At 47.8% G+C, this 24,945-nt stretch overlaps 12 protein-coding genes and 3 non-coding genes across 15 annotated transcripts; 10 read left to right on the plus strand and 5 right to left on the minus strand.

Moving 5' to 3' along the window:
• The first annotated feature begins 1,723 nt into the window (after window positions 1-1,723).
• FOXG_22620 lies at window positions 1,724-1,839 on the plus strand. Its single transcript, XR_001936445.1, has one exon. It is a non-coding gene; the product is annotated as a 5S ribosomal RNA (ribosomal RNA).
• Window positions 1,840-2,072: 233 nt separating this feature from the next.
• FOXG_16872 (uncharacterized protein) lies at window positions 2,073-2,887 on the minus strand (the record flags this gene model as incomplete). Its single annotated transcript, XM_018396889.1, has 3 exons — window positions 2,073-2,446; window positions 2,498-2,504; window positions 2,624-2,887. The coding sequence occupies 3 exons, from the start codon at window positions 2,885-2,887 to the stop codon at window positions 2,073-2,075; spliced, it is 645 nt and encodes a 214-aa protein (XP_018257683.1).
• An 881-nt stretch (window positions 2,888-3,768) lies between these two features.
• FOXG_16873 (uncharacterized protein) lies at window positions 3,769-4,794 on the plus strand. Its single transcript, XM_018396890.1, has 2 exons — window positions 3,769-3,843; window positions 3,897-4,794. Exons 1-2 carry the CDS (start codon window positions 3,810-3,812, stop codon window positions 4,619-4,621), a joined length of 759 nt encoding a protein of 252 aa, XP_018257684.1. The 5' UTR covers window positions 3,769-3,809; the 3' UTR covers window positions 4,622-4,794.
• A 124-nt stretch (window positions 4,795-4,918) lies between these two features.
• On the plus strand, window positions 4,919-6,080 carry FOXG_16874 (uncharacterized protein). Its single transcript, XM_018396891.1, has 3 exons — window positions 4,919-5,278; window positions 5,330-5,511; window positions 5,566-6,080. The coding sequence occupies exons 1-3, from the start codon at window positions 4,995-4,997 to the stop codon at window positions 5,943-5,945; spliced, it is 846 nt and encodes a 281-aa protein (XP_018257685.1). The 5' UTR covers window positions 4,919-4,994; the 3' UTR covers window positions 5,946-6,080.
• Window positions 6,081-6,120: 40 nt separating this feature from the next.
• On the minus strand, window positions 6,121-6,211 carry FOXG_22621. Its single transcript has one exon. It is a non-coding gene; the product is annotated as a tRNA-Pro (tRNA).
• A 655-nt stretch (window positions 6,212-6,866) lies between these two features.
• On the plus strand, window positions 6,867-7,989 carry FOXG_16875 (uncharacterized protein). Its single transcript, XM_018396892.1, has one exon. The coding sequence runs from the start codon at window positions 6,979-6,981 to the stop codon at window positions 7,639-7,641; it is 663 nt and encodes a 220-aa protein (XP_018257686.1). The 5' UTR covers window positions 6,867-6,978; the 3' UTR covers window positions 7,642-7,989.
• A 1,739-nt stretch (window positions 7,990-9,728) lies between these two features.
• FOXG_16876 (uncharacterized protein) lies at window positions 9,729-10,818 on the plus strand (the record flags this gene model as incomplete). Its single annotated transcript, XM_018396893.1, has 2 exons — window positions 9,729-9,822; window positions 9,887-10,818. The coding sequence occupies 2 exons, from the start codon at window positions 9,729-9,731 to the stop codon at window positions 10,816-10,818; spliced, it is 1,026 nt and encodes a 341-aa protein (XP_018257687.1).
• Window positions 10,819-11,777: 959 nt separating this feature from the next.
• Window positions 11,778-12,877, minus strand: FOXG_16877 (uncharacterized protein). Its single transcript, XM_018396894.1, has one exon. The coding sequence runs from the start codon at window positions 12,729-12,731 to the stop codon at window positions 11,964-11,966; it is 768 nt and encodes a 255-aa protein (XP_018257688.1). The 5' UTR covers window positions 12,732-12,877; the 3' UTR covers window positions 11,778-11,963.
• A 305-nt stretch (window positions 12,878-13,182) lies between these two features.
• On the minus strand, window positions 13,183-14,830 carry FOXG_16878 (uncharacterized protein). The gene is made up of 2 exons (XM_018396895.1): window positions 14,384-14,830; window positions 13,183-14,332 (listed from the first exon to the last, which is right to left on the minus strand). Exons 1-2 carry the CDS (start codon window positions 14,634-14,636, stop codon window positions 13,302-13,304), a joined length of 1,284 nt encoding a protein of 427 aa, XP_018257689.1. The 5' UTR covers window positions 14,637-14,830; the 3' UTR covers window positions 13,183-13,301.
• Window positions 14,831-15,022: 192 nt separating this feature from the next.
• On the plus strand, window positions 15,023-17,274 carry FOXG_16879 (uncharacterized protein). The gene has a single exon (XM_018396896.1). The coding sequence runs from the start codon at window positions 15,065-15,067 to the stop codon at window positions 17,111-17,113; it is 2,049 nt and encodes a 682-aa protein (XP_018257690.1). The 5' UTR covers window positions 15,023-15,064; the 3' UTR covers window positions 17,114-17,274.
• A 969-nt stretch (window positions 17,275-18,243) lies between these two features.
• On the plus strand, window positions 18,244-19,847 carry FOXG_16880 (endoglucanase). The gene is made up of 3 exons (XM_018396897.1): window positions 18,244-18,768; window positions 18,815-19,249; window positions 19,300-19,847. Exons 1-3 carry the CDS (start codon window positions 18,421-18,423, stop codon window positions 19,663-19,665), a joined length of 1,149 nt encoding a protein of 382 aa, XP_018257691.1. The 5' UTR covers window positions 18,244-18,420; the 3' UTR covers window positions 19,666-19,847.
• An 835-nt stretch (window positions 19,848-20,682) lies between these two features.
• On the plus strand, window positions 20,683-20,754 carry FOXG_22622. Its single transcript has one exon. It is a non-coding gene; the product is annotated as a tRNA-Gln (tRNA).
• A 210-nt stretch (window positions 20,755-20,964) lies between these two features.
• FOXG_16881 (uncharacterized protein) lies at window positions 20,965-22,031 on the minus strand (the record flags this gene model as incomplete). Its single annotated transcript, XM_018396898.1, has 3 exons — window positions 20,965-21,408; window positions 21,462-21,815; window positions 21,864-22,031. The coding sequence occupies 3 exons, from the start codon at window positions 22,029-22,031 to the stop codon at window positions 20,965-20,967; spliced, it is 966 nt and encodes a 321-aa protein (XP_018257692.1).
• A 1,602-nt stretch (window positions 22,032-23,633) lies between these two features.
• On the plus strand, window positions 23,634-23,777 carry FOXG_22623 (uncharacterized protein; the record flags this gene model as incomplete). Its single annotated transcript, XM_018403027.1, has 1 exon — window positions 23,634-23,777. The coding sequence occupies one exon, from the start codon at window positions 23,634-23,636 to the stop codon at window positions 23,775-23,777; it is 144 nt and encodes a 47-aa protein (XP_018257693.1).
• A 51-nt stretch (window positions 23,778-23,828) lies between these two features.
• Window positions 23,829-24,715, plus strand: FOXG_22624 (uncharacterized protein; the record flags this gene model as incomplete). The annotated part of the gene is made up of 3 exons (XM_018403028.1): window positions 23,829-24,331; window positions 24,386-24,484; window positions 24,598-24,715. The coding sequence occupies 3 exons, from the start codon at window positions 23,829-23,831 to the stop codon at window positions 24,713-24,715; spliced, it is 720 nt and encodes a 239-aa protein (XP_018257694.1).
• Window positions 24,716-24,945: the final 230 nt, after the last annotated feature.

The raw sequence follows: 24,945 nt of genomic DNA on the forward strand, positions 1-24,945 counted from the left end.
ATTGACAGATTGACCGATATATCATGTGATCTTGAGTACAATCCGTAAAGCCGCGGAATTCCCGCTACGCGGGGAGATTCAGCAAGATACGTAATGGTCGTAAAATCATAAACGAGTAATTCATTATATTCTTTTTATCTATTTAGTATTATAATAAATTTAAATTATACTGATCTTACATATTAGATACCCACCTTGGATGCTGTTTCGTAATGACTTGCTGAACGGCAGTAACCGATACCCTTGTCTCAGATTGCCAAGTTTAGCTAAATCTGATGCAATAGGTACAGCATTGCCTGAAAAGCTCTTTATTAACCACCGCATAAATGTAAGCACTGGATATTTCATATTGACTGACATGTCAAGACTCTCCCAACTGAGCTAAACCCGCCGACAGATACGAATTGAGTTTCGTAAGACACCCATTAGCCGAAGTCGCCCCGATGCATCAGGAACATCACTCCCCCGGACCCCTATAGTGGCTTCACGGAAGAGAGATATAAGCTCCGCAAATTCCCGGGTAACCCTTCTATCTGCGAGGTCAATCTTGATAGATACATAAGTGGGGTGGCGAGACTGGCAAAGAATCTTCACGTTCTCTACGAAAGAGGTCATTGGCACCGGGCTTATGAGCTGATCGTGTTCAGTGAGTGGCTCATGCAGCACGTCTTCATATCTACCTGTATTAAATAGACCAGTTCCATTGCAATTATAAAATTTACGCCAGTTTGGAGAGCATCCAATGCGGTGTCGGAATTCCTTCATTAAACTGAAACCGCAACCAGAGATTCACGGCTCGCTTATTCTCTACATCCCATTTCACCTTCATCACGTGCGTCCTGATCTCAGATATAAGCATCCTTTGGCCCAAGATCAGACATCAGACTAAAATAAAAATTAGTTATCACCAGGTATGCAAGGCACTCGACACTTCCATGATGGGAGAAAATGAGCATCGCATATTCCGCCAGGTGCTCCAGATCAGGACAGTGTTTCCTCACCTTTCCCCCTGCACCGTCCACCGAGCCACCTCTTTCTATAATGCAACACTTTCTTGTCCTCGAGATACCCAAGCGCATGCGGCATAACATAAGTACTTCTTCAAAGCATCTGCGAGGGTATCAGCCACCTCCTACCTGTTAGAGCAGAGCAGACATATTCTGTTACCACTAAGAACCTATTTACCAGGCCATCGCACACCAGGCAATAGATCTGCTAGTACATATCCTCTCTTATAAAGTATAGGGTACTAATATAACATAATAGGTTTCACAGGGTCATCTCTTAAAGGGAGAATATCCTCAAGCATCTTTCCATGCCATACATCATGAGTCTAGTAGCATGATAACACCTGCAAGGCACTATCAAATGGTGATTCCAGTCATACAAGAATTAACAGAGCCAATCAAGGTCTCAGTCGGCAGTTACATACTTAATAAATTTTAAATCCCTTAGGGAGATACAGTAGGATTCCTGAACAAAGGGGTGTCATTACTCCCAGAGCGCACAATTAACTACTATTCTATTATCCTATAACAAGGACCATAGTAAAGAGAAACCCTAGAGTTAATAGATACCTGGCTGCAAATTATATAGGCTAGAATACGTCGCAGACAATCGAGGGGACTTCGGCCAACATTGCTAAAACAGGGCATAGTTATAAAGACCTAACGCATCGTCCGCGACTGGGTTTGAACACGAATTCGCTCCTCTTCAAGCACATACGACCATACCTACAGGAAAATACGGGATCCCGTCTGCTCTCCCATAGTCAAGCCTGTAAGGGGCGGATTAGTAGTTGGGTCGGTGACGACCAGCGAATCCCCGCTGTTGTATGTTTTTTAGCTTTTGCAGATAATCTGAAAACTGTCATATCTTTTTTGCCAGGTGCGTCGAGTCACCAGATACCCGCGGTCGCAATTCTACTTCAATCAGACTGTTTACAACCGCGACCCAGTTTTGCTTTTCCAGGAAGCCACTGTTCTCATAATATATAAAACTCCATGAGGCTGCGTAGCTATCAATCCCCTCAACGTTGCTCTGGGTTTGTCTAAGAACATTGGGATGTACTTCTACACCCACTCGGATTCCCAGTGGTTGGTGTACTCAGCCTTGTAAAACTCCCAGTAGTCTGGATACCATCCCGACTGGTGCCAGTCTATGATGGCGACAACACGACAGGGCCCGCCTTCCGAGACCATTATGTTGCTCTGGTGAAGATCAGCATGAGTGAAAACGACTCCCGGATCGTCTTGTAGTAACTGGCGATAAGGATCGGGTATATCCTTGAGCTCATATCCTTCCCAGTGGGAACCACTTGCAGCTAGCCGTTTAAACAAGAAAGAAAACCAGTCATGGAATTCTTTCAAGGACGAGAATGCTCCTGCTCTTGGTCGGATCGCATCGGCAAATACAACATCTTGTAGCGGCTCGCGGTTGATTTGTCCTGGCGACTGAACAGCATCATCATTTTTACGGCAGTCGTACTCTCACGTACCGAGAAACTCATCATTTGAGTCACGTTTTACTTGACGTAGGTCAACTACCATGTCTCGCAATTGATCGCAAATCCCAGTTTTATCCTCTTTATTCAAAGATTCCCATATTTTCTCCAAGGTCACACCTTCAACCAACTGCATATACAAAAATAATTCTCCTCAATCTTCGGTCCAGCCGTACATCTCAGGCACAGGGACGCTTGGAAGATGTCGACGTAACCACCAAAGGCACTGGCCTTCCGCAACAGTGACACAAGGCTCTTTGCCAAATTTGACGACCAAGCCAAGTGACTCGAAGATAACAGTATTCTTTCTATCAAGGACGTGATCGCCAGCTTCACTCTTGACTCGAACTTGATCAGCAGATGGGAAAGTTGCCCCAGGCCCATTATGTGTGAAGAACATAGAGTCTTTGAATGTAACGCTAGAGCCCTTGAGGAGAGAGTCAACGAAGATCGTAGGCGGCGAGCTTTGCATCTTGAAAGGTCTACATTTGATGATGAGGGGAGAGCATGTTGGTTAGGCACCATTCCTAGAATTTCGTTGTTGGTTCCGCCTTCCAGCGGATGAAAGCCGGGCCGCTAAATATCCAATCAAGAGTCAAATTTAGTCACCCTGCAACAAACATGTTGCGGAACACAGTTCAGGGTATAACAGCTGATGGCTACAGCCAACTTCAGTCTCCATGAGATACTCTACTGCAAGACTGTAAGGTAGATGGAGCATGGTAACGAATTATAGCAACGATAAAGAACAGTTCACATATTAATTCCTAGTTACAATCTGTGAGGAACTTGAAGATATTACTTGGTCAAGCATGTAAGTCGAAGGCTTTGGAACAACACCTGTACACAAAATTTCAAACCCTCTCAATGACCTCGATTTCCCGCAAAATTCTATGTAACCTTCTATTCTATGATGGCCCAAATCCTTTCAAGTGACTGCTCATAGAGATCACTTGAATGAAATGCATCAAAATGGCGGCTTGAATTCGGGATACGGCAACTATCCATGCGTCCAGCACCAAAGAATAAGATAAATCCTGTCTGAATAAATCCTGAAGGAGCTGAACCCTGAGGAGAAATATGCGATTGGCCAATGAGCTCACCTTGATATCTCCGTGGAGGTATCTCCGGGCGTTCCGATGTGAGATGTCCGTGGGCGGATTTTAAGCTAGAGCTTGCCTTAAGTCCGTCAGTAGCAACATGAATAGATGGCACAAGAGCACTGCTACATATACCACTTATTTCGTCAAATATCCCCTTGAACCTTCAAATTTGCCACCAATGCTCATATAGTATCTGATGCAACATGTCCAAATACAAGCAGCTGGTCCTTATTACCGGTGAGTTGATGCACACGCAGCTTCGCAGACTCTCCATTGAGATACCCAACTAGGCGCCAATCAAGGCGTCGGCTTCGAAACAGCCAAGAATCTAGTTCTATCTTCCGTCAAATACCATGTCATTATTGGCAGTCGAGATGAAGCCAAGGGGGAGATAGCAGCTCGGTCGCTCCAGTCACTCGACGACATCAAAGGAACAGTCTCCAGCATCCAGATTGATGTTACCGATGACAACTCCGTCGATGCCGCTGCTCAGACTCTAGCCTCTGAATGGGGTAGATTGGATATTCTGGTCAACAACGCTGGTATCATCTCAATGGCCAGCCCTCCAACGCGCGAAGCTTTCCGCAAGGTTCTCGAGACAAATCTCGTTGGTGCACTAAGCGTCACCGAAGCGTTTCTCCCTCTTCTTCGCAAGTCGGAGCATAAACCTCCTCGTCTCATCTTTGTCACTTCAAGCACTGGATCCATCACCCATACATCCAACCCTGAATCTCCGCTTCATAGCGCTGGTGCAACGGAATACCGGACTAGTAAAGCTGGATTGAACATGCTTATGACTATGTACAACATTCGGCTTAAATCAGAGGGTTTCTTGGTATTTGGGGTGGATCCGGGGTTGTGTGCGACAAACTTCACCAGTGATGCCGAGTCTCTCAAGCAGCGAGGAGCAGCTGAGCCGGCGGAGGGAGGGGAGCGAATCGCGCGTGTTATTAAGGGTGAGAAGGATGAAGATGTTGGGAAGGTTATTGGAGTTCAAGGTGTAAACCCGTGGTGATGCTATCGATTTGGTTTACGGGGAACAAGTAGCAAAGGGGACGTATAAGAATGGCGGATAACTATTTCTTGGCTCTTGTATGACAGTGTCACCTAAACATAGTTGGATCAGTCCCTGGGTCATCGGCTGGTCCATTATTCTCAAATCACAATCAGGAATTAGATTATCTCTGAGCTAGAGGTCCCTTTCAAGCAAACATAGCCACGATTAACTAACGTTAGCTGTCAGACTGGTCCCACTGATGCTGACTCAATCCACTACGGAGGATCCTGAACCTGGTTCTCACCGCAAGTATAAAACGTGATCCTTACGCTTCTTATCATTAGATTGCTCTGCGATCCTTTGAAAGCCAAATACATATACTTCTAACATCATGGGGTTAACCTGGTTCATCACTGGCTGCTCCAGCGGGTTCGGCGAAGCTCTCGTTCGTCAACTTCGATCTGCAGGCGATAACGTCATAGCTACTGGTCGCAACGTCGATACAAAGCTCTCACACCTCAAAGAAACTGGCGCAGCTATTCTAGACCTCGATGTTTCATCCTCTCCCGAGGTCATCAAGTCCAAGATCGAGGAGGCTTGGAGTATCTACAATGGAATCGATGTTGTCGTCAACAACGCGGGGTATATCCTCAGTGGGGCAGTAGAAGAGCTGACGTGAGTAACATGGATTGTAAGTTATCATGAAAGCAGCTGATGATAGAATAGTCAAGAAGATATGGAAAAGTCATTCCAGGTCAACTTTCACGGACCTATGAATATCACCCGTGCCGTCTTGCCGTACTTGAGGAAGAAGGGATCCGGAACTTTGCTTTTCGTCGGATCTCAAGCTGGATGGCACGCTGATCCCAGTGCATCAGGATACTGCGCTAGCAAGTTCGCTCTAGAAGGTAAGTCAACTTGAGCTTTCCGCTCTCCAAACCTTGACCGACTAACACCCTCAGGCGCCGTCGAGTGTCTATCCAAAGAACTCGCCATCTTCGCTCGAGGTCTGAAAGTCCTCATCGTCGAGCCAGGATACTGCCGCACCCCGGTTTTCAACAAGATCCAACATGTTGAGGCTCGTGTTCCAGAGTATGCTCAGTTTAATGAAGCAGTAAGACAGGCTGAGGCGACTTTGACGGAAAGTTCGCCAGGAGATCCCGAGAAGGCTGTTGCTAGGATGATTGAGCTAGTTAGGGGAGCAGGTTTTGCAGAGGGCAAGAAGGTGCCTTTGAGGGTACCTTTGGGTTCGGATAGTTGGTCGAGAGTGAAGACCAAGTGCGAGGAGACACTGGAAATTTGCCAGGAATGGGAAGATATGGCGAAGAGCGTGGATATTTAGGCCATATCGGCCGGCATGAACTGAAATAACAAGAGTTTAAATCGCAGGACAAGAAATAGGGAACACTATGTATAGTGTTACGAATTTTCAAGTGGATAGAATCAGATAGACAGACAAGAAAATTCAAGCAAAAAGAGACGGGCAATTTCTATTTGAATGAAAAACCAAAAGAATAGGGTCTGGCCGGGGATTGAACCCGGGACCTCTCGCAAGCTAAGCTATAGGGTTTTCCCTAAGCGAGAATCATACCACTAGACCACCAGACCGATCAAGTTTGATAAGAATATGTTTCAGATCTCGACTTATGATCGAACTCACGCATGACCCAGTCAGTTGTTCATGGATGATCGCGATTCACCGGACGCTGAAGCTCGGATCTGCTCTTCAACTGGAGCTCCAATCATCTTCAGGTATCCAATTTTGTCTTATCTTAACGCAGTTTATTTTCCCCCGCCTGAATAAGCTTATCGCGCCTTCTCGTTACTGAAATTTCCTCCATGCTCAGAACCCCCAGCGCGGTTCTTTGTTTCTGCGCATACCGCTTTCTCAAATGTCATCACTAAATTACAACGAATTCAGTTAAGTCACTGGATCTTTCCGGAACTTTGTGTCCCCCAGAAAATGGCCGTATGATGGGGTTGAAGGTTCATCAACAGCCATGGCGGTGTAAGTCCATTGGATCCAGCGTTCAAACACCAAGCTCTGTTCCTATCAATAGTGAGACACTCACCATTTCATGCGCTGCCCTACGGGGCATCATCCCCGGCGTTGATCAAATCTGGGTCATTTAATTGGCCGCCTTTAGTGGATGTCCTGTAAATCTCGCTACGGGGGGCCTAGCTCCATCGAGGTTAACCCACTGAATGATTGGCCTCCTGCCTGGCTAGTCCCCTATCGCTATTCCCATTTTGTTCCCTCTCCTTTCCCAATTTCCCACCGTGATTTTCCCTTCTTCAACATCTCTTCGTTCATTCATTCGCTCATTTTCAGCCACAAAATACTTCACTTCATACACTCGTTATCATTATTCAAAATGTCTTCTGCTCTCGTCACCTCTCTCCCCATCTTTGCCGGGGCGGGCGCGTCAACGACTCTCGTCGCCGAAGTCCTCGGCGCAGACGCGGATCATACAACATACGTTCTCAACTGCCCCTACGTTGACCCCGAGAGCGAAGAGTTCCATACCATGGACGACTGCGGTGTCTACAACAACACGTACATCATTGGACCCTACATGAGCAAGACCCTTCCCCCTGGTGCCGCCAGCACAGGCGACTTTGATCTCTTCATCACCATGCCCGGCGACAAGGAGGATGACTGGAGATTCTCCGTGCACTGCGAAATGTCGCGTACCGTCGCGCAAAAGTGCACCACTATCAACGTTGGCGGCAACGATGATGGCCATCCCACCGCGACTCTCACCAACACTGAAGATCTTGAGGATTACGGGTTTAGAACATTCGATTACGGTGCTGTTTCTATCACTGCTGGTCAGGAACTACTCAACGCTAAACACGCGAGCGCCACTGCAACTGCTAGCGACGCCACCAAGACTAAGGCTTCGGGAAGCGATGCTAGTGGATCTGAGACCTCTGGTGAAGCTACGCCCGTTAACACATCTGGTGCCTCGTCTTCTTTCACGCGTGTGTTTGGTGCTCTGTCTCTGGCCGGTGTTGCTGCTGCCCTCGTTATGTAAAGTTCTGGCTCGGAACAACTCTACGTATTTGCACAATTCTTGTATAGATAGGTAATCAGTAATGAAGGGTTAGGGTTGGGGATGGCAGGTCTCGTAATGCACAGAATTAGGCTGGATGTTTACACTTTAGGCAGTCGATACAGATGAATTAAGGTTTTGCCCCCTATGTGACCGGAGAAAATGCGTGGAGCCCCACGATTAAATCTGAACCTGTCCGATTGAGTTCCTCCCAGCCAACGACATCCATATGAACTACAGCTCGAACCAAACTGCACGCTGAGTCTCTTCACGTCATGAGCCAACCCAACTTCAAAGTTGAATCAGAGTTTGCAAGCAAAAAGATATTTGGAACATGTGAGTCGAGGTTGAATCATAGCTCGGAGCGTGTAAACCTCAGAAGAGAAAAGAATCGAGCATAATGGAAGGAAAAGGAACCTCGCAGTACATGATCCCTCTTTTTGGGTTGGTGCTAATGAATGCAAAATGTCGATGTGATGGAATAGGGCAGCGCCCTCCTTAAGCCCTTTTTTGAGGGCTCACAGCAAAGGTATCTTGTGTTGCTTCTTATCGCTGCGAGACTTCACAATTGAGCGCCCCTGAGACTGTGATTCCCCTGACAACAGGCAAAACATGGTACAGAAGTCAAAGATCGTGAGTGGACATGAGAGAAAACAGGACAATTTCCAGGATGGCCGTTTAAGTAGAGCGTAGTGGTTGCCTCAGCTCTCTCAGGAACCAATGTTCTCATAGCATAGTTAGGTCATAGATGATCTGTAAGAAGCCCTTGCTACCATGTCTATTATTAAAATGGGATAGATTTGGATATAAAAGAAAATGATGTTCCTTATTCTATCCCTTGGTACTCTATGTTGTTCAGAGACAAACCTCGTCACTTGAATTGGAGAAAAGAATTCCCCATGAATCCTGGCCAGGAATCTTGAACTTGTCAATCGAGACTTGGCCAAGCTGGGCCTTTGACAGTCCCTCGCCACTCCGGCTCCGCGGGTGTTTCTAGAATTTGGGCACTGTGCCCGCTACCGTGCAAACAAATGGTGGCCTGAGATTGACCCAAGGCCCGAACGCACCAAAGCTTCACAACAAGTGAAAAATCACATCCAAAGTGACCACAAAATCATTTGTGAATGGCACAAATTAGCTGAGACCTGAACATGAGGCATTGAATGCTACGGAAGGGGCAACAGCCTTAGGCCATTGGCATAGATGTGACTTTTAATATAAGCTTTTCACGAACTGTGCTGCTGATTTGAAACTCAGATCACCTAGTGCTAATGCATAATCATAGTTGCGTACCACCCAATTGGGCAATATCGTTATGAGCGAGCATCTTCCAGGCACGGCAAGGAGGGAGTCCACAGATGCACTGGACGTGGCCAGCTGTTCCAGTTGGAAATAAACATATCGTTTATGGGATTCAAACGATTTCCAAGATAGAGGAGTCTACCATGCTAGTCAGCTTATCGAGTAAGGGGATGAAAAGGGGAGACCCAGGGGAGCAGGAATCACGCACAATACACGTCCAAGAATTGTGAGTTTACTTTGTACTGTCTTTGCCTCTTCAACCTTTATCATCAAGATGCTTTTCACTTGTGCCACTGTTTTCAGAGAATAGTACATTGTACATCCCCTCATGGCGAATCAAACCAGGCCATTTGAGTGAACACTCCGTGATTCTACGTGATTACCTTCCATCAGAGTCGAAGACCGGACATAGGGAGTGTGAATACACAGTATAATGGAATTCTGACAGGAAATATGTGCCTTAGCCTCAAGATGTCAAAATGAAGCTCTCGTGACTTCCATCCCTTCATTCGTCGGAGTGAACTCACGATGTGACAAGCTTTCATACTGTACTCTTTAGAATCTCATGTCTTGAGCTTGTACTACTCTTTGCTTCTATAAAATCCCATATTATTTTCTCTGTCTTCCTCTCTTCATTCTTTTCACTTAATCACATTCGACAAACGAGTCCAACTTTCGACAAGTTACATTTACCACGGTAATAAACATCAAAAGGTCATACTTCTTCCTACCTCTGCACTATTGCATCCAACATAGCTCCAGCTACAATGAGAATCAACGAGCAAGGTGACAAGATTGCATGTTCCAAGTGCCGTGACGGGCACCGAACATCCACATGTATTGACGCCCCAGGCCACCAAGGTAAGCACACGCCCTTCTTCAAGCACAAACTCCGTAAACGAATCATCGCTAACAAACTTTACAGACGACGTGCAGGTAATTCGTCGTGCCGGTCGTCCAGAGGGGTCCAAGAACGACCCAGCCAGGGCTGCTGAGCGACGGGAAAAGAAGAGGAAACGCCAAGTGGAAAAGGAGCTGGAAGAAGAGGCTGCAGCCTTTCGACGAGAGGCGCACGCCTTTTGTCTTCAACGCGCCGCTTCTGACCCTGTGCAAGGTAACTTCGCTGCTGGGTACCCGCAGTTTCCTGTCCCCGGGTACCAGAACCTAGGGAGCCTTGCAAACCCTCATGCTCCTGTCGCTTCTTTTCCCCGGCGTTCTAGTTTCCCTCCGGATCCCCTTCCTCCTGGCATACCTGAGCCCGTCCGGCGTCTCTTGGAGCAGCCATATTATCCTGGCGTGGGATACGCTTCTGCCTCTCCTACTCCCGCTGTGCCTCTCCCTGTTTCTGCCCCTTCTGTCCCCGATTTCCCTCTTACTGCTCCTGGCCATGCTGCCTCTGTTGTCCCCTTTGGAATGGATGGCTCATGGGATTTTGGGTTTGAGATGCCCATGCCGGTCCCAGATCCACATTTCCTTGCTCCCTTCCTGGGCTCTGGTGTCGTTGGTAATTCTTTCGGCACAAGTTTCCAACATCCCATGCCTGTCCTTGGTCACGCTTCTCTCCATCCTTTCGATCCTGCCTCTTCTGCCCCAGTTTCCCAACCAGTCTTGGCCAACCAGTTCGATACTATGGCACGAAACTCTTTGGTCAACAACCCGATCACGGGGTTTCCTCAAGTTGGCATGATGGCTCAGGCTGATCAAGTGGACAACATGATGATCCAAACCACCCCGGAAGATCTCATGGAAGCTGGGGATACTGTCCTTCCTGTCCCCTCTGCCTCGTTCCCTGCTCTGTTTCCCCATAAAGAAGACACTTGGGGAATGATTTCTTGGGACGGGTTTATGCCTGGGTAGATTGCTCAGCCTATCCCAGCGGCCAACAATGGTGTCCAATCTTCCGGCTCCCCGAGTTCTTCCGGGTTTTGGGCTTTTCTTGATCACCCGTCTTCGGAGTTCTCCCCCACCACGGGTCTTGCCGCACTTGGTACTCTTGCTAATCAGGGGGCATCGGCTTCTCCTGTCCAATATGCTTTCCTTGATACCGCACCCCATGTTACTGACCCCTTTGCGGATGAAGACCTGTATGGCCCTGGATAATAGAGTCTGTGGCCTGTCAAACGGCTGGTGGCTTATTTCCTTGCTCCTATGACTTTGCTTGAGGACTGGGAGACATAAGAACTTGGGTACTGTGGCTGGCGGACATGCTGTCTTGGTTGCTTCAACCAGAGGAGCAGCTGGGAAGCGCAGTAAAACGCTGGGTGAAGTCAGCCTACTCGTCCTTGAATGAATCATGAGGCGAGAGCTGATACAAAGTTGGATCATTGGGAAAGGGGCCAAATCCAGGTCAAATGGGAGTCCTAGGATTGCGCGGAAGATTCGACGGTGGGTTTTACTCGTGCCATCTCTGGCCAGTTCTACACGCGGCTCAGCGATACAGAAGGTCCCTTATGTGGTGCTGGTCGTATTGGTTGGGAGAGCTATCCCAGCCAGAGTCACAAGTGTCTATATGAATGGGTTCATGGAGAATTCAGGGATGAAGCAGAACGAAAAGCCGTCAAGTTCAATTCAAAGCTGACGAAAAGCACACGCTGATATCAAGATTCACGCCATGATCGCTCCACAAGCATACCTTACTATGTATGGAGGAGTCTCAATCTGATGTCAGGATACAGAGGAATAGGATGGATTGTCATATTTATTTTCGTTTACATGGCGTTGTGGATGGTATGATACCCCTAGAGGAGATCCGGCATCTCGTCGAGTCGTTACTCCAAGAAGCATAAGTGGATTTAGGAGTCACGATATATCAAGGCTGGTATTTGAAATGGAACATAGCTCATTTGGTTATTATTGGTCACTAGTCTTTCACGGTGTATAATAAACTTGTCCCTCGTAGCATTTTAACGATGACGATTCGGAGGTTAAACTCAAATGCTCATCCCCTTATTCGCCCACGTCTGCATGAATGTTTCTGCCTGAACTCTCAAAATAGGCACCCATTAACTTGCTCCAACCCAGGTGACACACGCCACGGCTGCTATTGCAGCTAAAGCACCCAGGACTAACATTTGAAGCCCTTCAATCATCCACGAACGCATTGACGCATCTCCAGTTTGCAGAATGTAGCTCTTCCCCGCTCCAAATGCAAATAATACCAAGAGGCAGAGACAAGAGCTCCATTGAAGACCGAGACCAACTGTGCTGGTAAAGAAGTACGGAAATAAGGGAATGATGCCGCCGATGGTGTACCCTAACGATATCGAGAGACCAGATATGATTGGTGACTGAGGGGTTGGTTGTGAGGGCGAAAGATCTTCTTTTAACGAGTTTAGGCGTGATACCACACGTTGTAGATCTGATGGTTCTTGTTGAATTGTGTTGAGGATTGTGGTGACTGTTGAACTCGGTAGATCCAAAGGCTTGAGATGTTGTCGCACCAACTCCTCCGCTTGCATCTGCATTTTCTCGGACTGTTCAACCATGTAGTCGCTTTCGCTATTCCTCTCATAACTCTCCCTCGATTCCTCCAAATCTTTGGACTTAGGTTGGCAAGGTGCGCATTCGTCTCGTGCCGCGAGATATCCTCCGATTCCCATGCTGATGCTGCCGGCGCACAACTCTGCTAATCCGCCCGTGATGACGGTATCTGTCTTTCCGAGAGAGCTGAGCCCAGCTGTGAGGGCAAATGGTACTGTAAGTCCATCTGAGAAACCGAGCGTGAAGTCGGATAGAAAACGTTTGAATGCTGGGCTTTGCGATGACTTCATGTTGGACAATGTCGCCAATCTCCAAACCTCAGGTTCACAGACGAAGGTGTAAGAAGGAAGAAAGTCTCAAAAGAGCAAAATCATAAGTCCTTCACATCCCTCCACGTGCCTTCCCAATTCATCCCATGATGCATCTCATCGGTGACAAGACAGGATAGCTCACGGCATGATATTGCCGACCGCAGCACAAAACAGTTCCACAAGCGAAGTGATCTACACCGCACATGGTAAAACGCCGCAATCTTACAGGTCGGCCACGCGCTAACGACCGCTGACAAAAGTGCGCTATTTGATTCGTCTGCCCCTGGGAGATAGTGTCCTAGTGCACAAGATCCCTGAAGCAAAAAAGGCTAATTGGATGGATCGTTCGGCCCGTTGACTTGGCGATCTGGCATGTGCTTGGCAATTATCCGTAGTACCACGAATTTACTGAAACATTATTAAAAAGTCGTTATTGAAGATTTCAGAGGTGAAGGTTGAGGGTAATTGCTATTTATTCTATCTAGACTGATATCATAGAATTGATGCTATTTACATTGTCCTGATTACACCGAGTATCTATACAGTAATCTAGGTAGACTTGGCAGGCTCATAACCCTTAGGAGGGTTAAGTCCATCGTTAACCTCAATAGTATCCTTGTAGTAAGTAGGATTCTTGCTCTTCTTCCACTCCTTGCGAATAGGCTCAAAGATCTTGCGTCCAGAGAAACTATGCTCAAGATCCAAGTTGGGCGCAACATACTCCTTGTTTCCACCATTAGTGTTGAAAGGACCAGCATACGAGGCGTTCCAGAAGTAGCTGTCAAGCTTGTGAGACTTCCACTTTCGGATCTTGTCGCCTGTCTTTTGCGCAACGACCTTGAAGACGTTGGCGCCGACATCCCAGCGTCCGAGGGTGTCGAGACCCCAGTTTGCGGAGACGGTGGCGATCTCGGAGTAGTGGTTGTAGAAGCTGTTGTCGCTGGTTCCAACGAGATGCTTGGGGACTGCGTCGCCGAGAAGGATGCCGAGAATGTGGTTTTGACGAGCGTAGGTCTCGTTCTCATCCCATGTAACAAGAACAAGAGTGTTTTGCATGAAATGCTTGTCCTTGAGAAGAGGTTCGAGGAAAGTACGAGCCCACTGACCAGCAACGGTGACCGAAGTGTCGTGTCCATCAGAGGTCATGTTAGGAGTGATAAACATCCACTGAGGAAGCTTGTTCTCCTTGAGATCCTTGTGGAAGACAGACTTCTCGGTATCAACGAGCGAGAGGTTCTTGATCTGAGAAAGGCGCTGCTCAGAGGTAGCGATGCTGTCGTGGAGAACAGCGGGGTTATGCTTGCGAACGTAGTCATTCTTGCCGTTCTGGTGGTTCACCCAGGAGAAGCCCTCGAAGCCAGAGTAAGGCATGTCCTCTTGGTACAGACCCCAGGAGATACCGCGGTGCTCGAGGAGATCAATCACAGTAGAGACGTTGCGCGGGTTGCGGTTGAAGTCGTCGTTCTGCATGCCAAAGTAATCTCCCGCAATGGCGGCCATGTAGTTTGGCTCAGAGGGATGGGTCACTCCAAAGTAGTTCTCGAGAGTGATACCCTTCTTGCGGAGCCAGGTGAAGTTGGCTACACCAGTCAGTTCTCATCCTTCGATTAATTGAGGGAGGGGAAACTTACGGTCACCGAAAGCCTTCTCGTAGTTCTCATTCTCAAAGTAAATGATGGCAATGCGATCAAATGCCTTGCCCTTCACCTTGGAAGTAGGACTGCTAGTCTTGGCTGTAGCAGCAGCAGCAGCGACTTCAGCGGTGCCAGTGGCAGTGTAACTGGTCTCCCAGCCAGTCTCATGCTTGTGCTCCTTGGGAGGCTCATAAGAGTGGCCGAGGGCCAGACCAGCGACGGCCAAGATGGTAGCAGTTTGGAAGAGCATAACGATTGAATACAAACACAAACTTGCACTTGAGCTAAAGATCGACGCTCAATTGGCAGCAGCGTTATTGTGTTTCATATAGGAATGCAGATCAAACTGCACGGATATCGTGCCGTGCGTTTCTCCACCGTCGGTCAACGCAACGTTGTTGGTGCAAATCATATTGAACTTTTGTAATAGCTCTCGGTAGAATGTAACGCCAATGGACTGCATAGGCAGGGCACGTGTGAGTGTCTTTGGGGGTTCAGAAGGGTTCTGCTCGCGTGCCGACTCTTCCGGTTCCTCGGGTTCAACGTCACGCTAAGATGATCCCTGTTTAGGTGGGGTGGAGTATGCATTGAGGGTTCATCTTGGACTTGGAGTTTGTTCTTTTGAACGAACGACATGACAACGTGGGCTTTTTCTTTAATCGTTGAGTGTGAGAAAATATGGATGAGATCAAGTCGCCTTGGGTGAAGGAAGATGAGAGCGAGGGTGAGGGGAGATGGTTCCTTGGTGATGAGGCTGCTTTGAAGACAGAGCTAGCGGTCGAGAAGGCTTCGTGGAAGACCAAAAGGCCAAAAAGCAAGGGCTTGACAATATTCATCGCTGTCGCTGGCCTCATATCAACACTTCTATTGGCTGCAGTCACGCTCAACCTCCAGGCCCGACCCTCAACACACAAAGAAACGCATCCAAAACCCCCTCAACCAAGCAAGCCAGCTCCAGCGCCAGAGACAATCAAACACCAAGAACCCATCCCCTCAACACCTCAACTCCGCGACACAAAAGAATACACCCTCTCACCATCATGGAACTTCAACTCCCCTCCAACAACAAGAGAATATTTCTGGACCATCAACGACGCCGTCCTCAATCCCGATGGAGTCTTCAGACCAATGATTCTCATCAACAACCAATATCCTGGACCTCTTCTTGAATGCAACGAAGGCGACACTGTTATTGTCCATGTTGAAAACAAAGCTGTTAATGCGACTGCGATTCATTTCCACGGCATGTTTCAGAATGGCACGAACAATATGGATGGAACCGTTGGCATTACTCAATGCGCCATCGCGCCAAACTCAAACTTTACTTATAAATTTGATGTCAAGGGTCAGCATGGAACGTATTGGTATCATGCGCATCATAGCGCACAAGCGTCAGATGGATTGCTTGGACCTATGGTTGTTCACTCCAAGAAGGAAAAGGACCTGCAGAAGATGGACTACGCGACTGATAGAGTTGTTATGGTTCAGGATCATTACCATAATTTGACCTCGGAGCTTTTGATGGAGTATCTTGCTCCTGATCAAGAAAATAACGAGCCGGTACCAGATAATGGTCTCATCAATGGGCGGGATGTTCGCGATTGTGCGGACTTTGAGGGTTGGGCGTGCAATAACACGGATCTTGAGATACCGACAATTGATCTGGAAGCTGGGAAACGGCATAGACTGCGCATCATCAACGTCGGCGCCTTTGCAGAGTTTCAGATTCAATTCGACGAGCATCCATTCTACGTCACCGAAGTCGATGGTACAGACGTCCATCCTGAACCAATCCATCGGGTAAACGTCCTTCCAGCACAGCGATATAGCGTTGTCCTCGAGACAAACGCTACAACAGCTACTACGTTCTGGATGAGAGCTAGAATGGTGACGCACTGCTTCAAAAACAAGAATGAACGTCTTCAGTCTGAAACGAGAGCCATCATTCGATATACCGGCAAGGATGAGAAGACATCTTCTCAAGAGCCGACGAGCAAGGAATGGCCTGATGCAATCGAAGTCATCTGTCGAGATCTGAATACCACCGCTCTTCGACCCGTTGAAGTTATTTCTCCACCTCCAGCGGATGAAGTCATCGTTCTTCGCGCAAACTTCGAGATTGGCGATTGGCGCTTGGCAAGGGGGTTCTTTAATGAATCAACTTGGCATGCTAACGCAACGCATCCATCTTTACATCGGTTTCTCGACAGTGGACTACAGAGCACGTCTGTCAAGAACCCCATCGCCATCAATGAGAAGGTCTTTGAACGTCAGAAGGAATTTGTCTTAGAAACAACCGGCATTCGAACAATAGACATCTCCGTCAACAACTTCGACGACGGTGCTCATCCCTTCCATCTTCACGGCCATAAATTCTTCGTCCTCCTCCAAGGTCGCGACGGCTATCCGCCCAGCGCAGCTGCCTTACCAGGGTATCTGAAATCACACGGGCTTTTAGAAAACCCGTTGAGGAGAGATACACTTACAGTAGAGGGGTATGCTTGGGCTGTTATCCGTGTTGTACTAGACAATCCGGGTCTTTGGGCATTTCATTGCCACAATACTTGGCATGCTGAGTCTGGAATGTTGATGCAGATGTTGGTGAGGCCGGAGGTTATGAAGGATTGGAAGGTTGGTGATGAAGAGAGGGGATTGTGTAGTAGGGAGGGTGTTATGAAAGGGATGAGACCGGATGATAGTATTTGGTTTGGACAGTTCAGGCGGTAGGTCGAAGGGGTTCTAGAACTTTTGTAGGATATGGCGTTTTTGGTCTGGGTATTTTCTGATAAGATGAAGTTTCTTCCTACCAGTCGAGTAGCTTTCAAGCTACTGATAACACTGCACTCCAAGTGACAAGGGTGAAAAGATGAGGCATTCAAATATAAAAGGAACAAACTATCCCTTCTGATGATATTTGCCATGTCGAAAGACTGGAAGTCGGTTTTTCTCTGAGACATGAGTCTCCCTTTGGCGTGATAAATACTCAACTGCCTAACGTCAACAAGCAATCATTTGGAGCTCGATATCTGCCTACGAATAAGACAGTATCTGAACGCGACGTCTTAGCAGCTCTGTTTCTAGCTCATCTGGTGATACTATCAATGATATCCAACCATTCTTTCAATTTGTGTCTTCTTTCAACGCATATTTGAAGGATGAGAACCGTTGTCCTGAGATCATCACCGGCTTGGGGGACATGGAATGTTACTCGATAGCAACAAATAAATCTTAAATTATGCAAAATAAAGGAATTCTCAAGCTTCTTCAACCCCACATTGGGTATGTCTGGTTTTGATCGAGGTGAAAGTTGACAATTGACGCGGATTTCACGATCTTGCACTCCAAGACACCGTAGAAGTCGAGAATGCAACAATCGCGAACTTACAACAAGTATCATTTACAACGGTAAGATTTCTCGTCTTAACCTTTTTGAAATCTGTTATTGAAATTATTCCTTCAATGACGGATCCGTGGGCCTTGTCTCCGAAGACCCGAGCATCGCTCCAATCTCAAAACAGCCTCGGAGGACCAACCTCCGATCCCCACACAATGCCATGATTCGACCCCAGAAACACGGTTCATGTCTCCTTACATTACCAGGCTTGCAAATACCACATAGGTGCACTTTTAAAATTGATCATGTGCCCGTGATTCCCATAGCGCGGAGTCACCTCTTCCGTGGTCAGTTACGGATCGGTTGAGTGATGATTCCCGGATGGAGAATGGTTCCGGATGCTCAAGATGATTGTTCGGTGGACTATCCAAGGCTTGGCGGGTGACAGTTCCGGGTACTATTACGGATCGCGGGCCGGTAGTTGGCTTTTTGCGGGATGATTGACAGTTTGTTCATCCTAGTGACGCCAGTTATGGTTCGACGGATGTCGAGCAACGGATTCCGACATCGTCGAAAGATATACTCCCGATCTGGCTAGAAACCAATTTCCTACCCATAGTAAATCAGATATAAAAGATTCACGAATCCCTCAAGTCATCAAACTCCTCAGTTGACAAGTGCATTCAGATCAACCAGCATCATGAAGTCCCTCTTCGCTCTCAGCCTCTTCGCCGGCCTTTCGGTCGCTCAAAACGCAGCATGGGCCCAATGCGGTGGAAACGGCTGGACTGGCTCAAAGACCTGCGTCTCTGGCTACAAGTGTACCGTCGTTAATGAGTGGTACAGCCAGTGCATCCCCGGTACTGCTGAGGAACCTACTACCACCCTCAAGACTACTACTGGTGGTGGTAGCACACCTACTGGTACACCTGGAAATGGAAAGTTTCTCTGGGTTGGTACTAATGAGGCTGGCGGTGAGTTTGGTGAGGGCAGTTTGCCTGGAACTTGGGGAAAACACTTTATCTTCCCTGATCCCGCTGCCGTTGATGTAAGTCAAACACTGGAATGGCGAGAACATGACTGACATGATATAGACCCTCATCTCTCAGGGCTACAACGCCTTCCGCGTTCAACTCCGCATGGAACGCACAAACCCTAGCTCCATGACCGGACCCTTTGACACCGCTTACCTCAAGAACCTCACCACAATCGTGGACCACATCACCGGCAAGGGCGCCAACGTCATTCTCGACCCTCACAACTACGGCCGCTACTTTGACAAGATCATCACTTCAACCTCTGACTTCCAGACCTGGTGGAAGAACTTTGCTACCCAGTTCAAGAGCAACAGCAAAGTCATCTTTGACACTAACAATGAGTACAACACCATGGATCAGACTCTTGTTCTGAACTTGAACCAGGCTGCTATCAATGGTATTCGTGCTGCTGGCGCTACCCAGACTATCTTTGTTGAGGGTAACCAGTGGTCCGGTGCTTGGTCTTGGCCCGATGTCAACGACAACATGAAGGTGTGTACTCCCCCTCTTTCTCCAATGACTCCCGTAGCTAATACCACCAGGCTCTCACCGACCCTCTTGACAAGATCGTGTACGAAATGCACCAGTACCTCGACTCTGACAGCTCCGGTACTTCACCTAACTGTGTCTCCACCACCATTGGAGTCGAGCGCGTCAAGGCTGCTACTGAGTGGTTGAGGAAGAACAAGAAGATTGGCATGATCGGTGAACTCGCCGGCGGTCCTAACGACACCTGCAAGACTGCTGTCAAGAATATGCTGGACTATCTTAAGGAGAACTCTGATGTTTGGAAGGGTGTTACCTGGTGGGCTGCTGGTCCTTGGTGGGCTGACTACATGTTCAGCTTTGAGCCTCCCAGCGGTACTGGTTATCAGTACTACAACTCTCTTCTCAAGGCTTATATCTAAGTAGAGATGCTGAGTCATGGAGATATTGGGAGGCAACAGTGTTTGGGTGTTCGTCAGTTAGGCTGGGCAGATAACACGAGCTTTGGAATGATCCAATAGGCACCAATATGGATTCCCATTTATGGATGTTCCTGGCAGCCTTCACGCAATATATGATATATAAAAGCTTTATTACTCTGGTGCCTGATATGAAACGACATTTCCGTGCAATTAACCCCTTTCCTGCGTCTTTGGTATAGGCGAGCCGAAATACTCTGCCCGATATGCAACCCAATTTCACATAAATAACAGATCTTCTTGTTGGGGAACAAGCCTTGAAAGCGACAAACTGGTCATCGAATAGGCTTTTATTACTGTTTAGAAGTTGTTTATAATAAGCATCTAATGAAAGTCCGTCACATCGATCGACTCGAATGCAATTACAGATTCTGGTAACATTCTATCAGGTTTAGTCTTATGAAAACCTATCCTGTATCTCTTGATGCTTTGCATGCATCAAACTGTACTCTTTGAGTAGCTCATAACCCGGCCAAGCACGAGATCCTTCTACCAGACAGCACAACTTTCGTTAATATTCATCAGACACTTTATCGAAATTCTCAGCGCAAAGTGGTATTAGATTTCAGCTACCATCTACGGCTTTGCATAAATCTACCAAATTTGATATCTTGACAATGTTTCTATTCTTTCCAACGACTCGATCCATCCCAGATTCAAAAGTGTGCAAGCACAGTTGGCTTACGGATATTGTTCCCAAGAGCAATGCTTTTTACCAGAGTGTTTACCATAAGCACAATACCATCGCGAACTCTGATATCCTGTGGGGCTTAACTTCCAAGTCCTATAATGACAAGATATCTCATGACGAGCAGCTCAAAGTCTAATCGAGGGTCGAACAAACCTGGGCAGTGGAAGCATCCGTTTGGCTTTGTGGGGCCGATACAGGCGTGTGCAGGGTAGCGAACTTAGATGCCAATTGAGTTTTGTGCTTCCAGCAATCAAGGTCATACCTTTCATGGTTTCGTGGTCTAACGGTTATGACTGCGGATTCTGATTCCGCCAGCGAGGGTTCGACTCCCTCCGAGACCTTTCTTTTGCACTTTCCCCATATTGTCGCAAACATGATCTTATTTTTGTTCCTTGCATTTTAATTATTCGCCGAGGGCTCTTGGTCCTGTTAGCCAGATAAAACATGATTAATTATGTTTTGTATAGTGTTGGTATCAGAAAGTCATGCGCCTCGCTGGAATACATTGTTGCTATATGTACAGGTGAATGTGACTCCAATCCGCCCCTCGTCTATGGGAGCTCATGTCTCTGATGCTGACCAGTCGACAACTCAACAGGTCTCTGCTCATGCATCATCTCAGCCGCGGGGGAAGCATTGTTCTTCTCAGCTGAGTAAACAGAGCTGTACGCGGGGTTAGGCGACACAGCCATGGGAGAACTGTCAGGCTTTCCGGGAGAGTCTGGTGAGCTAGTACCGGCGACTTGATACTTGCGCTTGTTGCGGCGCCAGAAGAAGAATGCTGCGAGAGCGAGTGCGACGACGCCTAGGGTGACGCCGACGGATATGCCAGCGACTGCGCCGGTTGAGAGACCACTGCTGCCACTGCCACTGTCATTGCTCTCGCTGCTGTTGTTACTGGGGTCGCTACTTGAGTCTGAGGTAGCAGTGGCAGCTGTTGAGTCGGAACCTGTTGTGCCAGCTGTAGCGGTGCTTTCACCTGTTGATTTAGGCGGCTGTGAATTCAATCAGTAAGACGGTCGCGTATGGGTACAGTTTGTTGACTTACCGCGGTGTATACCGTAGAGTACATCTCATTATTCACCTGCCCAACACTACTCATCAACCAATGTTGCCGCGGTTGTTCCCCCTCAAGGTCAGAGCTTAAGATAACCGGTCCATTAGGAATACAGTCCAAGTTCCATTTCGTGCCGTTCTTGACATTCGTCAACCGATATGTATCAGAATCCCATAGCGAGATATCCCATTGTTGCATTTCGCTGTCTTCAATGGGCATCAAGCATGGTCTTGTGCGGAGTTTCTCGTTAATTACCTCCGGTCGGTAGCATACGGACAGTTGTTTTTTGACGGTCGTGTCTGAGCAGCGGAGTTGGTAGCGGCCGGGCTTGTTTCCTATCTTTTGCTAAGCGACGTTAGTATCTTGACTTGATTCGCGAGAGAGATTACATACGAACTGCCAGTATGACTGCTTGTTAGCGGCCCCGACTCTCAAATCACCTCCTGGCGCGGTAGGTTGAAGCATAGACTTGAAGTCCCCATCATTATCATCAACAGCCAACTCGGAGAGCTGATACCAGACGTTAGAGTCAAGATCAGTCGCAGGCTCGAGGGTCGGCATCGTAGCGAGTGGAGTCAAAGGGGCAAACAAATCCACGGGAAAGAAAAGTCAAGCTAGAATTAAAGTTGAGAGGAGAAAGAAAGGGAGGATGAGAAGGAACTCGGTCGGTGGGTAGGGCTGAGCTGGTAGACTTGCCAATGAGGACTACATCTTGGCGGCTTACTGTGGGTTTAATCTCGTTAGGGATGGGAATAGACCGGTGATTGGGTAGCATCTGAAACGGTCGGTGGCATTTCTGTTGATCAATGGAGTTTTGATGCGCCAAGTGGGCTGTGATGTTCGGGTGTCAGCCTTCTCTGTCGGACTCGGACTTCTCATGTCTCTGTGCCACGCCAGTTGAACCACATTCAGATATGTCTTTGAAGTGCCAATATAAGAAGTCACTATCTACTGCTACAAAATTGTAATTTTGACTGTTGTTCTCTTTAAATGGCCCCCTCAGCAGCCCCAAAGTTGGATCAGCGATCATCCTCCCATCCACAATGACTGTATCAAAAACCGAGCGGACCAATCAGCGCGATGATCTTCCATGCAGGTAAGACGCGATCACTTCCTTTATTTCCCGACGCGTCTAATAATGGAACACAATAAATAATCCACGTACCAATTATTCGTATTGAACTTACGATTCTTCCTACTCACGTGTCTGCCTTGCCGATCGTGGACAGTGCTATAAGCTTAAATGCAGACGGAGTCGCTGGATCTCTGACTTGTTTTGTCATGCCTTAGGCTCCAACTTCAAAGCCTCTTTTCGACTTGGCAAGTTTCAGCCACTGCCGCAAAACCCGGGAATAAGACCGCTAATGTCTCGAATCGTGCTTCACCAAAATCGTGGGATTCGTTCTTAGTTTGGCGCTGTAATTCCGCGCCGTACCCAAGCTATCGGGTTGGCGAGCGAGCCTCGGCTCGTGGTGGAGCCGGATACAGAGTCTCGATGCGTCTGAATCCGCCGAAGCCCGATCTCGCTATCATGAAGATACGGGGAAGACTTGATAGAGCAATGAGTTCGCGATGTTTCGGCTATAGAAGTCGTGATATTATGTGAGATGTGATGAACGGAAATAGAATATCGTTTTCTATCTGCGGATGTGGCGAGCTGCTTTGAGCACCTGATCCGACGTCTACTTCGGCATCGAGCATGAGTGTTCGATAGCCTTTGTTGCTGTTAGGGCAGCCGCACAGATACATCTCAAACAATAATACGTCGAGAGAAAAGGGGAAGCATGCTACTTTCTTGTTCTTTGTCATACCTAGCAAAGTTCAAAGTGCTTCGACTGTCTTTTGAGGTATGGTCAAGGCAATGGTTGAAGCTCAAAGCGAAAAATACCCTACAGTTCGAGTACAGAAGTATGGTTACGCTCCACAACGCTCAAATTAGTACATATTATGAAATGAGGTGTATCCCAAAATATAGCGAGATGAGTATAGGGGGGACTGGTGTTCATAAAAGCGCCCGTTAATTGGTTGATGCCCGTCAAATTCCTGGCTTAATGTTGCCGAACAAATGGATGCCTTTCCAGCTCGAATCAGGACCCACTATCGTCAATCTACAATGAGCTTAATCCCAGATCTTCTTATCATCGAGCCGAGGCATCTTTTTTCATGTTCGAGAAAATCGTGGAGTTGACTCGCTGGAATACGCTCTCCGCATCCCAAAGGGGTGACGTGCTACTCGGCCTTGTTGGCGTATCGCAACCCCAGCAACTTCACCGCCTCATGCTTCACCTCAAACTCACCATTCTGTAAAGCCTCACCTCACAGTTTCACACTCATTCCGCAGTAGTGACCGAGCGCAAAATGATCAACAATGTAACAACAATCGCCTCAAACTTCAGCGACGTTCGCTTCACCACGCTAGAGCGCGACATCCTCCTCAAACTCCTCATCTTCTCATCCCGCACAACCGCCTGGCTTCTCGGCCGAAACAACGCCCCGATAACCTCAATCCAGCGCTGGCAGCTCTTGATGAAACAACTAGCACTAACGGCAAAGATTCTCCGAACCGGCAGATTCATCCAGCAGTTCAATTCCGCCGCTAGAGCACTGACGCGGAAGCACCAGGACTATTTCCTAGCATACGTCACTGTCATTCGACAGCTACTGATAGCGGTATACCTGACGTTTGATAACGCGACTATCTTCAATAGCATCGGCTTTATCCCCTGGAAAGGTGCAAGACGGTTGGAGATCAGGGCGTTTCGGATATGGTTTGCCGCAGGCGTTTGCGGGATCATCACCCAGATATACTCCTTGTACCAATTGAACCTCCCCAATCAAGCCCCAGAAAAGCAATTGATCTTGTGAGTATTTATTTTTCACGTGTCAAATCTGTGCCGCATCTGACATAAGACCAGTAAGAAACAAGCCAGCAAGCTCCAATTACTAGCTGGCATCTGCGACGTTACCGTCTCCTCAGCAGCTGCAGGCTTGATCAAATTGGACGAAGGAATCGTGTGCGCGTGCGGCGTGCTAAGCAGTTTAATTGCCATCCACAACCACGTGGTTTTGGGTAGATTAAAATAATCATGTTGCATGTTATGTTTAGATAAAAGACCAACGTAAATAGAGTTCTTGGCTTCTGGGCGGCGTCATTCCAGAAAAGGGATCTAGGCGACATTTCTGTTCTTGGCCTGGACCGTGATGGCGCCAAAGTTAATTGCCGACCTCGGAGCGCTATTCGATAGTGCAGGTTAGTGTTCGAAGAGGTCGATGAGTGGAATTATGGAGTGGAGAGGGATCTTAGGTGAGAGTGATAAGGCTGATTTGCGACATGTTACTGGGTGACAAACCTATCATGTACAGAGAATGACTGGCTCAGAGACCCCTTCTTTTATCCGCCCGTTTATCACGCCTGTCACGGAGCATTCAAATCGCGGTCCCTCACTCGTCAGGGTCTAGACTTTGCAACCCCTGA

The sequence above is a fragment of the Fusarium oxysporum genome, chromosome 13 (genome assembly GCF_000149955.1).
Source record: "Fusarium oxysporum f. sp. lycopersici 4287 chromosome 13, whole genome shotgun sequence".
Classification (NCBI taxonomy): domain Eukaryota; kingdom Fungi; phylum Ascomycota; class Sordariomycetes; order Hypocreales; family Nectriaceae; genus Fusarium; species Fusarium oxysporum.